The sequence below is a fragment of the Neoarius graeffei genome, chromosome 25 (assembly GCF_027579695.1).
Source record: "Neoarius graeffei isolate fNeoGra1 chromosome 25, fNeoGra1.pri, whole genome shotgun sequence".
In the NCBI taxonomy this organism is placed as follows: Eukaryota; Metazoa; Chordata; class Actinopteri; order Siluriformes; family Ariidae; genus Neoarius; species Neoarius graeffei.
This window is the reverse complement of record NC_083593.1, coordinates 13,874,611-13,889,337: the sequence shown is the minus strand read 5'-3', so window position 1 is coordinate 13,889,337 and position 14,727 is coordinate 13,874,611. Positions and strand designations below refer to the sequence as shown.

Below are 14,727 nucleotides of genomic sequence, written 5' to 3'. Positions count from 1 at the left end.
CTACGATGCTTTCGACATAGATCAGACAAGATCTATTGCAAAAAGTGTAGCTTAGCCAGTTTAACAAGCCGCACAACATAGATTACATAAAGACTGCATCGACTATACTTAGGCGTTTTCTTTAGTTTGTAATTGCTGCATTATTTCTGTTCAGTGTGAGGAGGAGGAGGTGCAGTAGTACCCTGGATGATGAATGTGAATATACCCAAATGCCTCTGGCACTGAAGCGAATTGGTGACTCCCTCTGGGTTTTTTTTCCCCCCCTCCTCCTCTTCTCCCTTTCTCACCCCCTCTCCTCCTCCTGCCTTTTATTCAAATTTGGGTCAGGGGTGAGGATTCTTCACGTCACAAGCTTGCAAGATGGCGCTCGCAGGGCTGTGAGCTGAGAAAACAGGATGGCTGTGTGAAGAGCTTCGGTCGGTTTATTCGGGTAAATTCTTTTAAAATGCGCTTTTTCTGTTGGTACAAGGTCGGGGATGCGTTTCACACGAACAGGTTCGGAAAGCACAGGCTGCTGCAGCCATATTCAGCACTGAGTGAGTGAGTGAGTGAGAGAGAGAGAGAGAGAGAGAGAGAAAGAGACTGCGACTGCGTCTCTGCGCGCGCGTGCAAGAGAGAGTGAGCGAGTGCGCCTGCGCCCGTAGGGGTTTCTCTTGTTTAGCGCTTTACACCACAACGCCAGTGTGAGCTGGGCAAGCTGGGGGCAATGTGCTTTATTCACTGGATGTGTTTGCTTTTAGGTAAAACACACTTCTTCTTTCATTGCTGTAATAATATTTTATTATAATAATAATAATAATTATTATTATTATTGTGTTCAGCCGCTGTGGTTGAAGCATTGTGTATTTTATTTGACTGTTATAATATTGTTTGTTCAGGGCTGTGTACTTTGGCAAAATAGCGACTTGTGGTTTTACCTGCGCAAATTTCCAGAATGAAAGTGTGTGTGTGTGGTGTTGTGGGTTTTAATAAGCTTTGTGTGTGAGAGTCCCAGGTAAGAGCTTTTATTTTGCTGTAAATGTAAAACTGTTGTTTTGCTTGTTGTAGCTACTATACCATAGTTTTGGGTTGTGCACGCGCTCGAGCCCAGCAGCCTCTCTCTATCTCTCTCTATTTCTCTTTTCACCAGTTTTACAAAAACAAAAGTCCCACCAATATTTTCAGTAGTTTTTTTTTTTTTAAATTATCATTACTATTATCTAATCCACTTTCTACAAGAAGACGTGTTGAGACATTTACAGTAACTTCTTCTTCTTTTTTTTTTCTCCCGTGCTAAACATGATTGGATTTCTTAACTGAACCTTTCATCTCCTCTATTTTAATGCCTGGGGGAAGGGGGTGTTGTTTTACAGTGGTCTTCCTGCACAGGAGTAGTCCTCATGTGTATGACAGTTTCCCCTGAACTGAATGAGCGCAATCCCAAGGGCTTTTATCCCACCCATGCACTTACATTAATGTATAAGGTTTCCTGTCAAGGAGACGCGCACACTGTCATTGATTACAATGGAATAAAAGATTGCGCGCTAAATGTTTTGATTTCAGATTCAATGCAGGCCTTTGAGAGTGTGTTTTGTAACACCGATATGTGTTCTTGAAAAGCAGGAACTGTGTTTGCTTTAAGGCAGTGTCTGAAATCTTGCCTGGCATGTTTGTGTTGTAAGATTTCAACAATTTCTTGTTGCAGATTTGTGGGAGGGGGGAGAAAGCTGCTTTGGTGCAGCACGGTGGTGTAGTGGTTAGCGCTGTCGCCTCAGAGCAAGAAGGTCCGGGTTCGAGTCCCGTGGCCGGTGAGGGCCTTTCTGTGTGGAGTTTGCATGTTCTCCCTGTGTCTGCATGGGTTTCCTCCACAGTCCAAAGACATGCAGGTTAGGTTAACTGGTGACACTAAATTGACTGTAGATGTGAATGGTTGTCCGTGTGTCAGCCCTGTGATGACCTGGCGACTTGTCCAGGGTGTACCCCGCCTTTCACCTGTAGTCAGCTGGGATAGGCTCCAGCTTGCCTGTGACCCTGTAGAACAGGATAAAGCGGCTAGAGATAATGAGATGTTGAGTTATTGGTTGGTTTTGTCTGCAATGGAAACAAATTCCAGCACGGTGGTGTAGTGGTTAGCACTGTTGCCTCACAGCACAAAGGTTCTGGGTTCGAGTCCAGTGGCCGACGGGGGCCTTTCTGTGTAGTTTGCATATTGTCTGCGTGGGTTTCCTTCACAGTCCAAAGACATGCAGGTTAAGCTAATTGGTGGCTCTAAATTGACCGTAGGTGTGAATGAGTGTGAATGGTTGTTTGTGTCTGTGTGTCAGCCCTGTGATGATCTGGCGACTTGTCCACAGTGTACTCCGCCTCTCGCCCATAGTCAGCTGGGATAGGCTCCAGCTTGTCCGCAACCCTACACAGGATAAGCAGCTACAGATAATGGATGGATGGAAACAAATTCCTTCTGAAATTCTTACTTTTTTGCCGTCGTGGTGGTGCAGATGATGATGATGATCATCATCACCACCAACAGCCAGCTTTCAAAATGACTCAAGGGTTTAATTTCCTTCCTAATGTTAGGCACACATTTCAAAATGATGGTCGTATATGAGGTCAAGGTAAACGGTTGTGTTTAACAGTTTTAAATCATTTAAAAAATAGAGATGTAATTTGCGTCATCTCTAGTATATTTTTTTTAAATGATTTGACTTCATTCTTGGCCTCAGCTGGGTCGCTGGACAATCATCATGGTCATCAATGAGATTTAACAACTGAGAACCGTGCTTATAACAACCTGTTGACGCAATGTTTTGTAGGCCCTCTCCTGTATAGGTATAGATGAGCCGAATTTACTGAACACTTCAAGACCCTCGTGATTAGGTTCGACAAAAACAAGGTTTCTCTCTCATAGGGAATGAAAATGGGTTTGGACAGTGAAAGGAGAATGTCTTGCATTCTTGAGATAACATGCTCTTGGATCTAACTGGCATTTTGATTAAATTAGTGTTCTTGAAATGAGTAAAGACCACTGTCTTTTAAGTGCTTAACAGATTATGAAAAAAAAAAATTCTCCTATTTACAGACCTAACATTTATTTGAAGCTAGATATTTCTGAAATGAAACTATATTAGATTGGACTTTTTGAATACACAAGTCGAGTTTGTTTTTGGTTAAGGTAGTTTTCACTATTTGGGTCAAGGGAAGGAAACTTGCTTTTCCTTCTTTTGAATATGCTTGATACATTATTAGTAGTAACAAAGGTCTCCCATATATTGCATTTATTCTTGAAAAAGGCCATTTATTATATTTCTCATGACAGTAAATATATCGGCTGTATTTCTAGCCAGCTTAATCTTTCATAACCTTTGCCGAAGTGCGTTTTCTTTTCTTTTTTTACACAATAAAAACAGTTCACAGTAGTTTGTGGCTTTGCATAAAGTCGCTTACGTGGCCAATCACATGACGCAGACAACCCCCCACCCGGTAGCAATCTCTCTGATTAGGGCAGTCGTTTCATCTCTGTCCTGGCGCAGGTCTGCTCATGGATAAGAATGTCTGTCTACAGAGCAATAAAAAGGGTCAGCAGCTCCTTATCAATCTGTGTGTGAAAGAGAAATTCTTACACAATGCTTTTGTACGTTTCTAAAGAACATTGGTTGGTTTCAGTCAGGGTCTGTTGAACTAACTCTGGGGAAACAAATGGTCGGGTCTGATGTTATTGAACCAATCACACCTTGGATGTGGCGGTGTTGCTCCATCATTAAGTATGTATGGTCTCTTTTTTTTTTTTTTATACTGTTACGAATAACAAGGATCTAACATACAGTACCAGCCAAAAGTTTGGACACACCTTCTCACTACGGACCTAGTTCGTAGGTTTTTCTGTATTTTGACTTTGTAGAAATAACAAAACGACAAACTACGAAATGACGTATGGAGTTATGTGGTTTAAAGTATTCAACAAAATGTTTCATATTTTAGATTCTTCAAAATAGCCAGCGTTTACCTTGACACTTTCACACCACTTTCATACCATGATCTTCACCAGCTTCATGAGGTAGTCACCTGGAATGCCGGGTGTGCCTCGTCAAAAGGTAATTGGTGCAATTTCTTGCCTTCTTGATGCGTTTGAGATTAAACGGTAAATACGTAGTAATAAATAGCTTTATTCCACAACTGTAATAATCATGTCAAGAACCGCTCAAGAAACGACATCCATCATTACTTTAAGACCCGAAGTGTCTTCTGATTCATAAAAAAAAAAAAATTAAAGAAAAACCACTGAATTAGGAGGGGTGTCCACACTTTTAACTCGTACTTGTATTGATCCATCATTAAGTATGTATGGTCTCTTTTTTTTTTTTTTTTTAATTTTTTATACTGTTACGAATAACAAGGATCTAACGTACAGTACCAGCCAAAAGTTTGGACACACCTTCTCACTACGGACCTAGTTCGTATGTTTTTCTGTATTTTGACTTTGTAGAAATAACAAAACGACAAACTATGAAATGACGTATGGAGTTATGTGGTTTAAAGTATTCAACAAAATGTTTCATATTTTAGATTCTTCAAAATAGCCAGCGTTTACCTTGACACTTTCACACTATTGGCATGATCTTCACCAGCTTCATGAGGTAGTCACCTGGAATGCTTTTCACTTAACGGGTGTGCCTCGTCAAAAGGTAATTGGTGCAATTTCTTGCCTTCTTGATGCGTTTGAGATTAAACGGTAAATACGTAGTAATAAATAGCTTTATTCCACAACTGTAATAATCATGTCAAGAACCGCTCAAGAAACGACATCCATCATTACTTTAAGACCCGAAGTGTCTTCTGATTCATTAAAAAAAAAAAAAAATTAAAGAAAAACCACTGAATTAGGAGGGGTGTCCAAACTTTTAACTCGTACTTATATTGATCTTGTTCTTGCCAAATTCGGCAATGTGGTGTAGTGGTTAGCACTGTCGCCTCACAGCAAGGAGGTTCTGGGTTCGAGCCCAGTGGCCGACAGGGGCCTGTCTGTGTGGAGTTTGCATGTTCTCACGGTGTCTTCATGGGTTTTCCCCACAGTCCAAAGACATGTGATTAGGTTAACATGGGGCAGCCTTGGGCTGAAGTGCCCTTGAGCAAGGTACCTAACCCCTGACTGCTCCCCGGGCGCTGTAGTATGGCTGCCTACTGCTCTGGATCTGGATGTGTGTGCGCGTGTGTTCACTGCTTCAGATGGGTTAAATGCAGAGGATGAATTTCACTGTGCGCTTGAGCCCATGTTTACATTAGACCGTATCAGCGGATCATCAGATTAACGTTTTTAAAACGATTAGTGTGCACACAGCAACGCCAATACACGGATACGCTCGGCTCCGCAGGCATCCTGCGCTCCAAATCACTCCGCCCTGAACAGCGAGTGCCCTCTGGAGGGTGCGCACTCCGGCCCTGCGCAGCTCACAGAGCGCGCGAGTGAAGTGCACAAGCCACGATTCGGGACTGAGCCGCTGTGCGTGTGATCCCAGCGCATATCACTTACTACTTGCAAGTGGAAGGATGGCAAGCTTAAAGACAATCATAACTACACAGTGGGCAGTATTTGCATCAGTATTTGCAGTATTTTCATACTTTTATACTCTTTAATGAAAGGTGATACAAGGCGGAAGTCCGCGCCGTTTTTCAGCAGTCGCGTCACATGACCAACGCCAGCGAATCAGGAAGGTGGATGTCACAGTGACGTTGTCCAATGAGACGCTAGCTAGAGCTCAGCACAGCGTATCCGCGTATTCTGAATGTTTACACAGCACCGGAGCTGACACGATTTGGATTGAATACGTGGACGCTGGCGGATTCCCGTTTCCCGGCGTTTCCAGGCGGTTTAATGTAAACGGACAGTGCATCCGCGAAGAAAACGAGACAGATACGGTCTAATGTAAACGTAGCCTGAGTGTGCATGTGACAAATAAAGGCTGCTTCTTCTTCCCTAGTTATGCAGAGGGCAATAAACTTTGTTGTGTGAGAGTAAATATATTGAATGCATTTCTAGTCGATAAGAGCTGCACAAATAATTTATAACCAACCCAAAATGAAGTTCTCTCTAAGGTTTGTGGTATTGGATGAAATTGTTCACATGGCTAATCATATTTGTTGCCAAACAAGGTTATCCATTGAACAGCTGGTCTTTTTTTTTTGCAGGTAGCAATCTAGCTGATTAGGGCAGTTGTTTTATCTCCGTGCTGGTGCAGGTCTGTTCATGGATAGGAATGTCTACAGAGCAATAAAAAGTGTCAGCAGCAACTTATCAACCTGTGTGCGCAATTCAGATAAATTCTTTTCTAATTACCTTTGCTTTCTGCTTATTTTCCTGCCAGTGGGTCGTTTTTGTGGGCTGCAAGCTTGCCGTGTTGGTCAGACAGATGTGGGCTGCTGTTGTTCTAATAATCCTTAAATTGTACTTTTGTACCGCAGGCCTGTAAACTGTCTTTTGAGAGATGGTAGCATCCGAATAGATTTAGTGTTAAGGCTGGCTTTGATGTTGGAGGTAGGCTAATTACAAAAACGATCACGTAAGCTGTTAATAAGTTATTTCTGCAGAATAATGTTGCAAGCGGTAATCTACAGCGTGTCTCGTCTCAGACATTGACAAAGTTCTCATCCCTGAAACTTGCCTGGATGTTTTTGTCTAGTAAATCTTAGATTTGTTACAGATACAGTGAGGTGAAAGTGGTAAATCGGTCTATTACCTGTTGGGGAAATTAGATTTTTGGTAAAGTAAAAAGTCTCACTCACTGAGCTCAGAGATACCAGGTGTTTCAGACTGCAGTCCTGGAAGTCCAAAGCCTCCAGGACTGCATTCTGAAAAAGATTCAACTCATGAAGTCCTTAGGAGCTGATGAGTCGAATCAGTTTTCTTAAGTCAGACGCTTGAGATTTATACAAACTTAAATGGTGATGCTGTTAAAAGTATCAGCTCCGTTCACACGATCCACGCAAATGAGGTTGGCCGCCTAATGATAACAACAAGGATGTACTCGTTAGCCTTGTAGTAGGCGGATCAGACGCTTGCTGGCCGTGTTGTGAAAATTGTGCATGCAGACACTTATCCAAGTATCCAAATCTGTCATTGCTTAACTCTTGAATATTTTCTATCATGGATAGTATCATTAAAAAGCTTATCTCTGCTTTCCAAATTTTATCTCGTTAAGATCTGTTCAGTACTTTGGGAGTAACAGCAGGTTGAAGTTGGTACAACGGAGTTCACGCTCTGCTCGCGTGACGTCAGGAAACTGCCGGTGTTTTTTGAGTCGCGGGAAAGCGGTCAGGCTCTCCTGATTGGTTTCCGACTGGATTACTCGTGAATATCAATCAGAACTTTTATAGAGATGTTCTCTTGCTCTCACTGTTTCTGATGAAGTATTCAGCAAAATTTTCCCTCTGTTAGTTTTGATGTTATGCTTCACAGGAGACTTTTGAAGTGAGTTTTTATAGCTTTACCTACTTATTTTTTCAAATCAAACTGATCCGTGTAAACGACTATTTTAGAATATAACTGTAGTTGTTTTTGATGAAAAATATTGAGATCTTGGTGGTCGGAATGATATATTTTTAAAAAAACCAGAAGTCAGAAATGCGAGTGTCCATTTCGATTCAGTTAATTGGAATTGTTTGTTGGATGTGGATCAGACTTTTTTTTTTTTTAGGTTAGCCTTGAAAGCTTAGCTTGGCAAGCCAGACTAAATGTGAATATTTAGTCTGGTCTCGGTCGTAGACATTTCCGAAGGGTGTGGGTAGGAACAACCCGTTGTCTTTCAAACTGTCTCTGTGCGTATAGGCCAACGCTCTGACCAATCAGCGCAACGGTGACTGTGACGTAGTCAGAGCGACAGAAAGCAGTGGGGGAGCCAGCTGGTAGATCAGACTTTTGCCATAGCCGGTCGGCAAAACAGCGAAAACGTCCTTCTTGAAAAGGAATGAGCAGAGAGCCTCTTCCTGCTCATGTTTCAACGAAAACTCCAAGCCTAATTCTTCTAAAACTGATTCCAAAGCGGAGTCAAACGAGCGCTGTTCAATAGCCGTAGCCATCTTTCCTGTTGTGCTTTCTCCAGCGTCGCGCAGCCTTGTCGTCACTCCTGCAAAAGCCCGCCCAAAGAATCCAAACAAAAACCTTGCGTTGTGATTGGCGGGCACGATTTGATGCCCGGGGTGTGTTGTTGATATGGTCCGAGGCTAGACCCACTCGTAGGCAAAAATATTTTTGGCCGCTAGGCGGGTGGGTCTAGTTTACTAGGCTATTGAAAGCTGTGAATATTAATCAAAATAATCATTTATATTCTTTAATATAAACACTAGTAGGTCCTACTTTTGAGAAATACAGAGGACTGCAGAGCCCAAAGGGGAATTAGAAATGATCTTTTTATTGAGTTTACAGATTTAACGTTTTACTTAATTAGCATAATTAATACTAATAATTTTTTTTTTTTAAACTAATTTTCCAGACTTTGTATTCAGTGTCCAACCATCTATGTGCCTGCCAATTTCCATGTAAATATCTTGGGGGGGAAAAATAAAAAGGCTATTAAGAAAAAACATTTGATCACATTTGTTAATGAGGCCCATTTTGGACCATGTAATCCTCATACACAATATTACGGCAGTTTTCTAAAAATTAAGCCTTTGATTTGTAATAGCTCAAGAACGGATAAACGCATTTTAATTCTGTAAAAAGTATGTTCTGCATTCAATTCTGAATTCACTGAGACCAGTTTCAAGCAATTTGGATTGAATTTGAATTTGCACCCGATATGCCGACTTGTAGCTTCTTTCCCTCCTGAATATACGTCTGCCAAGCTGACTATCCAGTGACTGCTGCTTCTGGGTGCACAATAATCATACAATCTGAAACAAAAGTCTGGACCCACCTCACTGAATATATGGTTTTTCGTGTTCTCAAGACGGATACAGTGAGGTGAAAGTGGTAAATCTTACGCTTGACGTTCATCAAAAGGGCCATAGATCATGAAGCTTGTGTATGATCTTATTTACAAACCTTTTAAATTAAAAGCCTCCCAGGGTACAAGCTATTTTCATTTAGAACTTAAAAGTAGTCAAAAAGCACTCCGTATATGTGGAAACTGTGAGATTGTTGGAAAAGTGTAGATAATGAAGCTGGTTTGGGAAATGAAGAGTTTTCAGAGTTGCAGATGCTATTTTAATAATATTTTGCTACTGCAAATTTAATGATTCTATCATAGCTTAATGGCTTTGGGATTATTTTAAAATGTGCAGAAATGGCACAAAACAAGTCTGTGTATAGATGTCCATGCATTTGGCTGGTACTTAAGTGGCTTATGAATTTACTCACTTGACAGTTATACATATCGTTTTAACAGAAGACGAAGGGACACGTAGTAGATACAGTTAGGCCTAGTAATACCCTTGTTGCGTTCTAATTGGTCAGTTCTTCTTATCAAGTCTTGTAATATTTTGTACATTCCACAACCAGTACCAGCACTCTTTTTTTTTTGCTGAATGACTTAACCATTATCTTGGAAATTGCAAAAATTCTGTTACAAGTCAGGGCCTGCTTATCCAGTGGAGGGACTACTGGCTTACCTGTTCTCACCACACCCTTGGTGTTCCCTCTGGCTCGAGTTTCATGTTGTCCTTCATGCAAGACAGCCAGAAACATCCACTGGTCTCCTTTCCCCAACCCCCATCTTTCAACAAAGAGACTGACCCTGGAGGCTGGCATTAATGAGTGGTGGCAGGAACGTTGAAAAGACTACGACGAGAAAAATGTTGACTGTTACTATTGCTTGCATGACCTTATCTGCTTTGTACTGGGACTGGTGTGCTTGTATTTGTTTTTGTATCTGGAAAAGGGAGGGATTGATTTTTCTATGCATATAAAGACTGGAAGCAGATTGCTATTTGCTGCGAAGGTTTTTCAAGTCTGTTGTGGAATTTCTGGTCAGTCTAGGTTTTTCCTTAGTTCAGCTAAAATGGTGAGCTAATTAACACTGAATTTAGTTTAGTGGTTCCCCCCCCCCCAAAAAAAAAAAAAAAAACCTATTATCTGATCTCTCAAAAAGATTGAATGGCATAGTGAGTCTTCTCTTTCAGTTTCATTCTTGTTCTTGATCTTCGTTTGTATCTTCACAGGTTTCTAGGTGCAGAAAAAAGCTGGAAATGGAACTGCCAAATCATGCCAAACAATTGCTGCTGCAGCTGAACCAACAAAGAGCCAAAGGTTATCTGTGTGATGTGATTATAGTTGTAGAAAATGCCCTCTTCCGGGCACACAAGAACATTCTGGCAGCCAGTAGTATCTACTTCAAATCCCTCATCCTTCACGACAACTTAATTAACCTCGACACGGATATGGTCAACCCGTCAATTTTTCGGCAGGTACTGGACTTTATTTACACTGGCAAGCTTTTGTCCTCGGATCAGGTCAGTGACCACAATTTTAATGCCCTCCTAACAGCAGCAAGCTACCTCCAACTCCATGACCTAGCTGCTCTCTGCAGAAAAAAGCTGAAACGCAATGGCCGATCCCTCCACAACAAACCCACAACTCCTACCAATGGAAGAACTTCTAGGAACCAAAGGTTATCCTCTACACCTGTCACCCCAAACCAAATTTCAGGGTTTAAAGACAGTGAACAAACAAAGAGACATGAGGAGCTACTCAAAGACGAGTTGTCAGAGGATGAGGTTTTTGTCAGGAATGCTCAGTGTGCAAACTTGGCCAATTCTCTCAGTCCCTCTACTAGTAAGAATGGGAGCAATGGCATGATTACCAGCAGTGGTGGCCTCTTGGAGCTTGGTCTGGACCTCTCTAAGAAAAGCCCTTCAGGAAGCACAGTCACCGAAGAAGTCAGTCCAAGTAGTATCCCACAAGAATCACCTCAGTCTGCCTCAGAATCCACAGCCAACAGTGCCTCGTTCGATGATCTCCCCACCAACCCACAGAGCCTCACCACTGGAGAGCCTATGGAAATGGGTGAAGGAGACGAATGTGATGAGAACCAGCATTTTCCAGACCACGACCAACAAAAAAGCACCCGCCAGATATCACGGTCCAGGCGACAAGCCAAGGTTGAGGGCCATAAAGGTGAAGATATGGAAAGGTCCACTTTGCCCAACGGAGTTGCCAAGAGACTAAATGTGGCTGGAGAAAGGCTCCCAGGTGGAGGAAATGTCAAGTCAGATCTGTCCTACCAGTGTAAGGATGAGGAAGAAGGACTGGAGAATGGCCAGGAGCAGAGTGAAGAGAGCGGTCAGAGTGAGAATGAAGGTGGCCGCAACAGTGCCAACTATGTGTATCGACAGGAAGGCTTTGAGCCTGCCCTTGGTGACAACCTTTATGTCTGTATTCCCTGTGGTAAAGGTTTCCCTAGCTCGGAAGAGCTAAACGCCCATGTGGAGACCCATACAGAGGAAGAGCTTTACATCAAAGAGGAGGAGGATGATGTCTATCCAAAGGAAGATGAGGCTGAAGCTGAGGACCTGTCATCTCAGACGGTCCAAGTGCACGGTGTAGAGTCGCGACGCTTTTGCTGCACGGTGTGCAATAAAAGCTACAAAGATCCGGCCACCCTGCGGCAGCATGAGAAGACGCACTGGCTTACGCGGCCTTTTCCCTGCAACATCTGCGGCAAGATGTTTACGCAGCGTGGCACTATGACGCGGCACATGCGCAGCCACCTTGGTCTGAAGCCCTTTGCCTGTGAGGAGTGTGGCATGCGTTTCACACGCCAATACCGTCTCACGGAGCACATGCGGGTACACTCTGGGGAAAAGCCCTATGAATGTCAGCTTTGTGGGGGCAAGTTCACCCAACAGCGTAACCTCATCAGCCACCTTCGAATGCATACCTCCCCATCATAAGCCAAAGACACTTTGAATGGAATACCTTGAGCGCAAAAAGCTTTCAGTACGGTGCACACCTGTATTCTGTGAAGATGATGGCTATGAGTGGGCGATCCGATGGAGGATTCACTCTCAGCTTCAGTGTCAGGAGTAGCAGTTCAAAATATTAAAGCCCCAACAGTTGAAAGACTAACCATTTTTTCAAAAATTGCTATGATTCTGTGGCATCCCCCACCCCCAAATCAATGCTGCGAATGTATGCCTCGGGTACTGATGCTGTTTCAGTGTTTTTTTTTTTTTTGGCTCTCCAGATCACTTCAGACTAGCCTATGCATTGGTTTCGTTATTTGTTTCACTAGCTGTTGTACAAAGATTGATCTTCGTACAATTTCACTTCCTTTGGTCCTTAAAAACAAGGGTGGAAATTAAGAAAATGGACCACAGAATGTGTAAAACGTAGTTAAGTATCGAACAATTATTGGTTAAACTTTTTTTTTTTAGTTCAAAGGAAGAATGAAATATATGATTGAGAGCCTTTAGAAGTGTTTATGGTGTTCTATAAAAGCTTTGTGCGTTTGACCAAACACATTCACAAGCTTTAGTCTGTCCCCCCCCCCCCCCCCCCCCCCCCCCCCCCCCAAATTGCCTATTTCTAGCCCTTGAAGGGGAACAGGGTCCAAAAAAAAAAAAAGCATTTGTACCACGGCACACAACTTCTCAATTTAATTCAACGTAGATTGTAATTGGTACATGAAATGGATATGCTGGAGCCTTTTTGCTAGCCCTCGTGGTGTTCCATTAGTTGGTTAACCATTTCAGTTGTGGCAAAAAGTGACCTGAAAAATGGGCATAGTTGGATGTACACTGTTGGGCTCCTTCTGGGCATGGGCAAATGAGGGTAGAAAATAATGGTTCGGAGTGTTCTTTTAAGCTCTAATGTTTACTCATGAATATATAGGGGTTTACTCTCAACAAAAAGCCAAAAGTAATGGTACTTGTTTTAGATAACTTATTGTTATGCTTCAGTGAATGTTTAAACTGGAAGTTCTTTTGATATTTCTTTGGGGTGGAGTGACTTTGGGTGATGGGTAGGGTTTGTTTTCTCGAATTTTGAATGTTAAGTCTGTCGGTACTGTTATTCGGTTTTGTTTGTTAAGCTTTTTCCTTCACTAAAAACATTTTATAGTCTTGTTACATTGCTACCTCTTAATTCTTAAGAACAGTATATTCATTGATGGAAAAAGGGTGGTGTAGATGTAGCTTGCCCCCACAAGGTTGTATAGTTTGCTGAGGTTTTCCGAACGGTCCTAACCTGCCCATTTCTCAACAAAGATTTGATGTTTGTTTAAAAAAAAAAAAAAAAACATATTTAACATAGTAGGACTAGAATTTAGCTTGTTGGGTGCATGTATTTAAGTTTTATGTTAAAGAAATCCAAAGAGAAAACTAGTACTGAGGAAAATAATGGCTTACGAACAAACCTTTTCTGTAGAATGTCACTACCAAAGTTTTTAGATTAAATACAGAAAATAACATTTCAGGAGAAATTTTTTTTTTTTTTTTTTAAACCAATTAGTTCTCAGTGAAGAGGAATGATGTGGGAATGTTGGTTTATACTGGACATTGTACTAAAAACCAATGAACAACTTTTGTAAGACTTCTGCTGATCAGTGGGCTGGCAGTTTTTCAATTTTGAAGTTTACATTAGTTTCTCAAGTTGGTTTGTCATTACTTTTGTCTTCAGATGAACGTTTATTGAAGGACTTCAGAAGGACTAATTTATTTTAGTTCAGACAAAAAAAAAAAGAGACAAAATGAGTAGTCATGATGTTTGTGTTACATGGCCACCATTTTGGAGAAGGTCATTCAATGAGGAATCAATACACTGGATTGCCTCTACAGTCAACAGAGATGTTCTTGGGCTTTTTTTTTTTTGAGGGGGGGGTGGTTCACACAGGAACTGATGTCATTTAGTCTGTTGCGAAGTATTGTATAAATCCTTTTGCATTATTCAGAGAATAAGGAGTTATTCCAAAAAAAAAAAAAAACTTGGTTATTGTCTTGCATTACTGACCTGGGTGTGGCGGGGGTCACTGTTACATTATCAGTTCAGACACTGGTGGGAGTATTCATAATTTACTGGTGAACTTTTTAATGCCCTTTTTTTTTTAATTTACAGCCAGTTTCAGTACATCACATTCCACATGTAACTTTTACCATTCTCACTGCAAATTCTAATGGCATTCCTTTTTTTTTTTAAATTTAAAATGTGTGTTCTGGTTCTTAATCCAAAGTCCAGTGCAAGTGCTTACTAATGTTCATGAGGAGCAGCTATTGTCATATCCTCTAGAATAATGTACGCTGACATCCTTTTCCTGGAATTTTGTCTGAATCCATCTTTCTCGAGATTTAATCCAAACGTTATCGTGTGTGGGCTTTTTTTTGGGGGTGGCTAAGCAGTTTGGGTGTTGAATTCTCAGGCCATTTGTTAGACTATAGTCCTGACCCATTTGCTCATATGTTGCATCAAGGAAACTAATCTTGGTCTAAGTTCTTTTAATGGCTTATTATCAAGGTTAAAGTTGGTTCCGTTAAGGAAAATTTGGTCGCGTTGATTGGGCAGCTCATGTTTGGCGTATACTCTGCTGTTGAAGTACTCGCATCAGCTCAGGGAGACTTTATCGTGTCCTCCTTGTCATTTCCATATACCCCACAGGATTCCAGGAAAACAGCTGCCATTTGGTCTCGTGTACATATCAGCACTTAATCAGTACATCAGTGTCATAGAGATGTTACATGGCTGAAGTATTCAGTGCTATAGCTAAAAGAGCATGAAAAAGGTTGTTAAAATTTCAAACTGTGACAAATATTGTTTCTACTTCAGAC

At 41.6% G+C, this 14,727-nt stretch overlaps 1 protein-coding gene across 2 annotated transcripts; it reads left to right on the top strand.

Annotated features, from left to right (window-relative positions):
• The first annotated feature begins 363 nt into the window (after positions 1 to 363).
• On the top strand, positions 364 to 12,442 carry hic2 (hypermethylated in cancer 2). Of its 2 annotated transcripts, none has more exons than XM_060909457.1 (2): positions 364 to 430; positions 10,129 to 12,442. In XM_060909457.1, the coding sequence occupies exon 2, from the start codon at positions 10,156 to 10,158 to the stop codon at positions 11,857 to 11,859; it is 1,704 nt and encodes a 567-aa protein (XP_060765440.1). In that variant the 5' UTR covers positions 364 to 430; positions 10,129 to 10,155; the 3' UTR covers positions 11,860 to 12,442. The 2 variants fall into 2 exon arrangements, with proteins under 2 accessions (XP_060765440.1, XP_060765438.1); XM_060909455.1 differs by lacking the exon at positions 364 to 430 and adding an exon at positions 567 to 740.
• Positions 12,443 to 14,727: the final 2,285 nt, after the last annotated feature.

Bases quoted from the DNA above. Each gene is read 5' to 3' on its own strand.
- hic2 (XM_060909457.1), top strand. From the start codon at position 10,156: ATGGAACTGCCAAATCATGCCAAACAATTGCTGCTGCAGCTGAACCAA.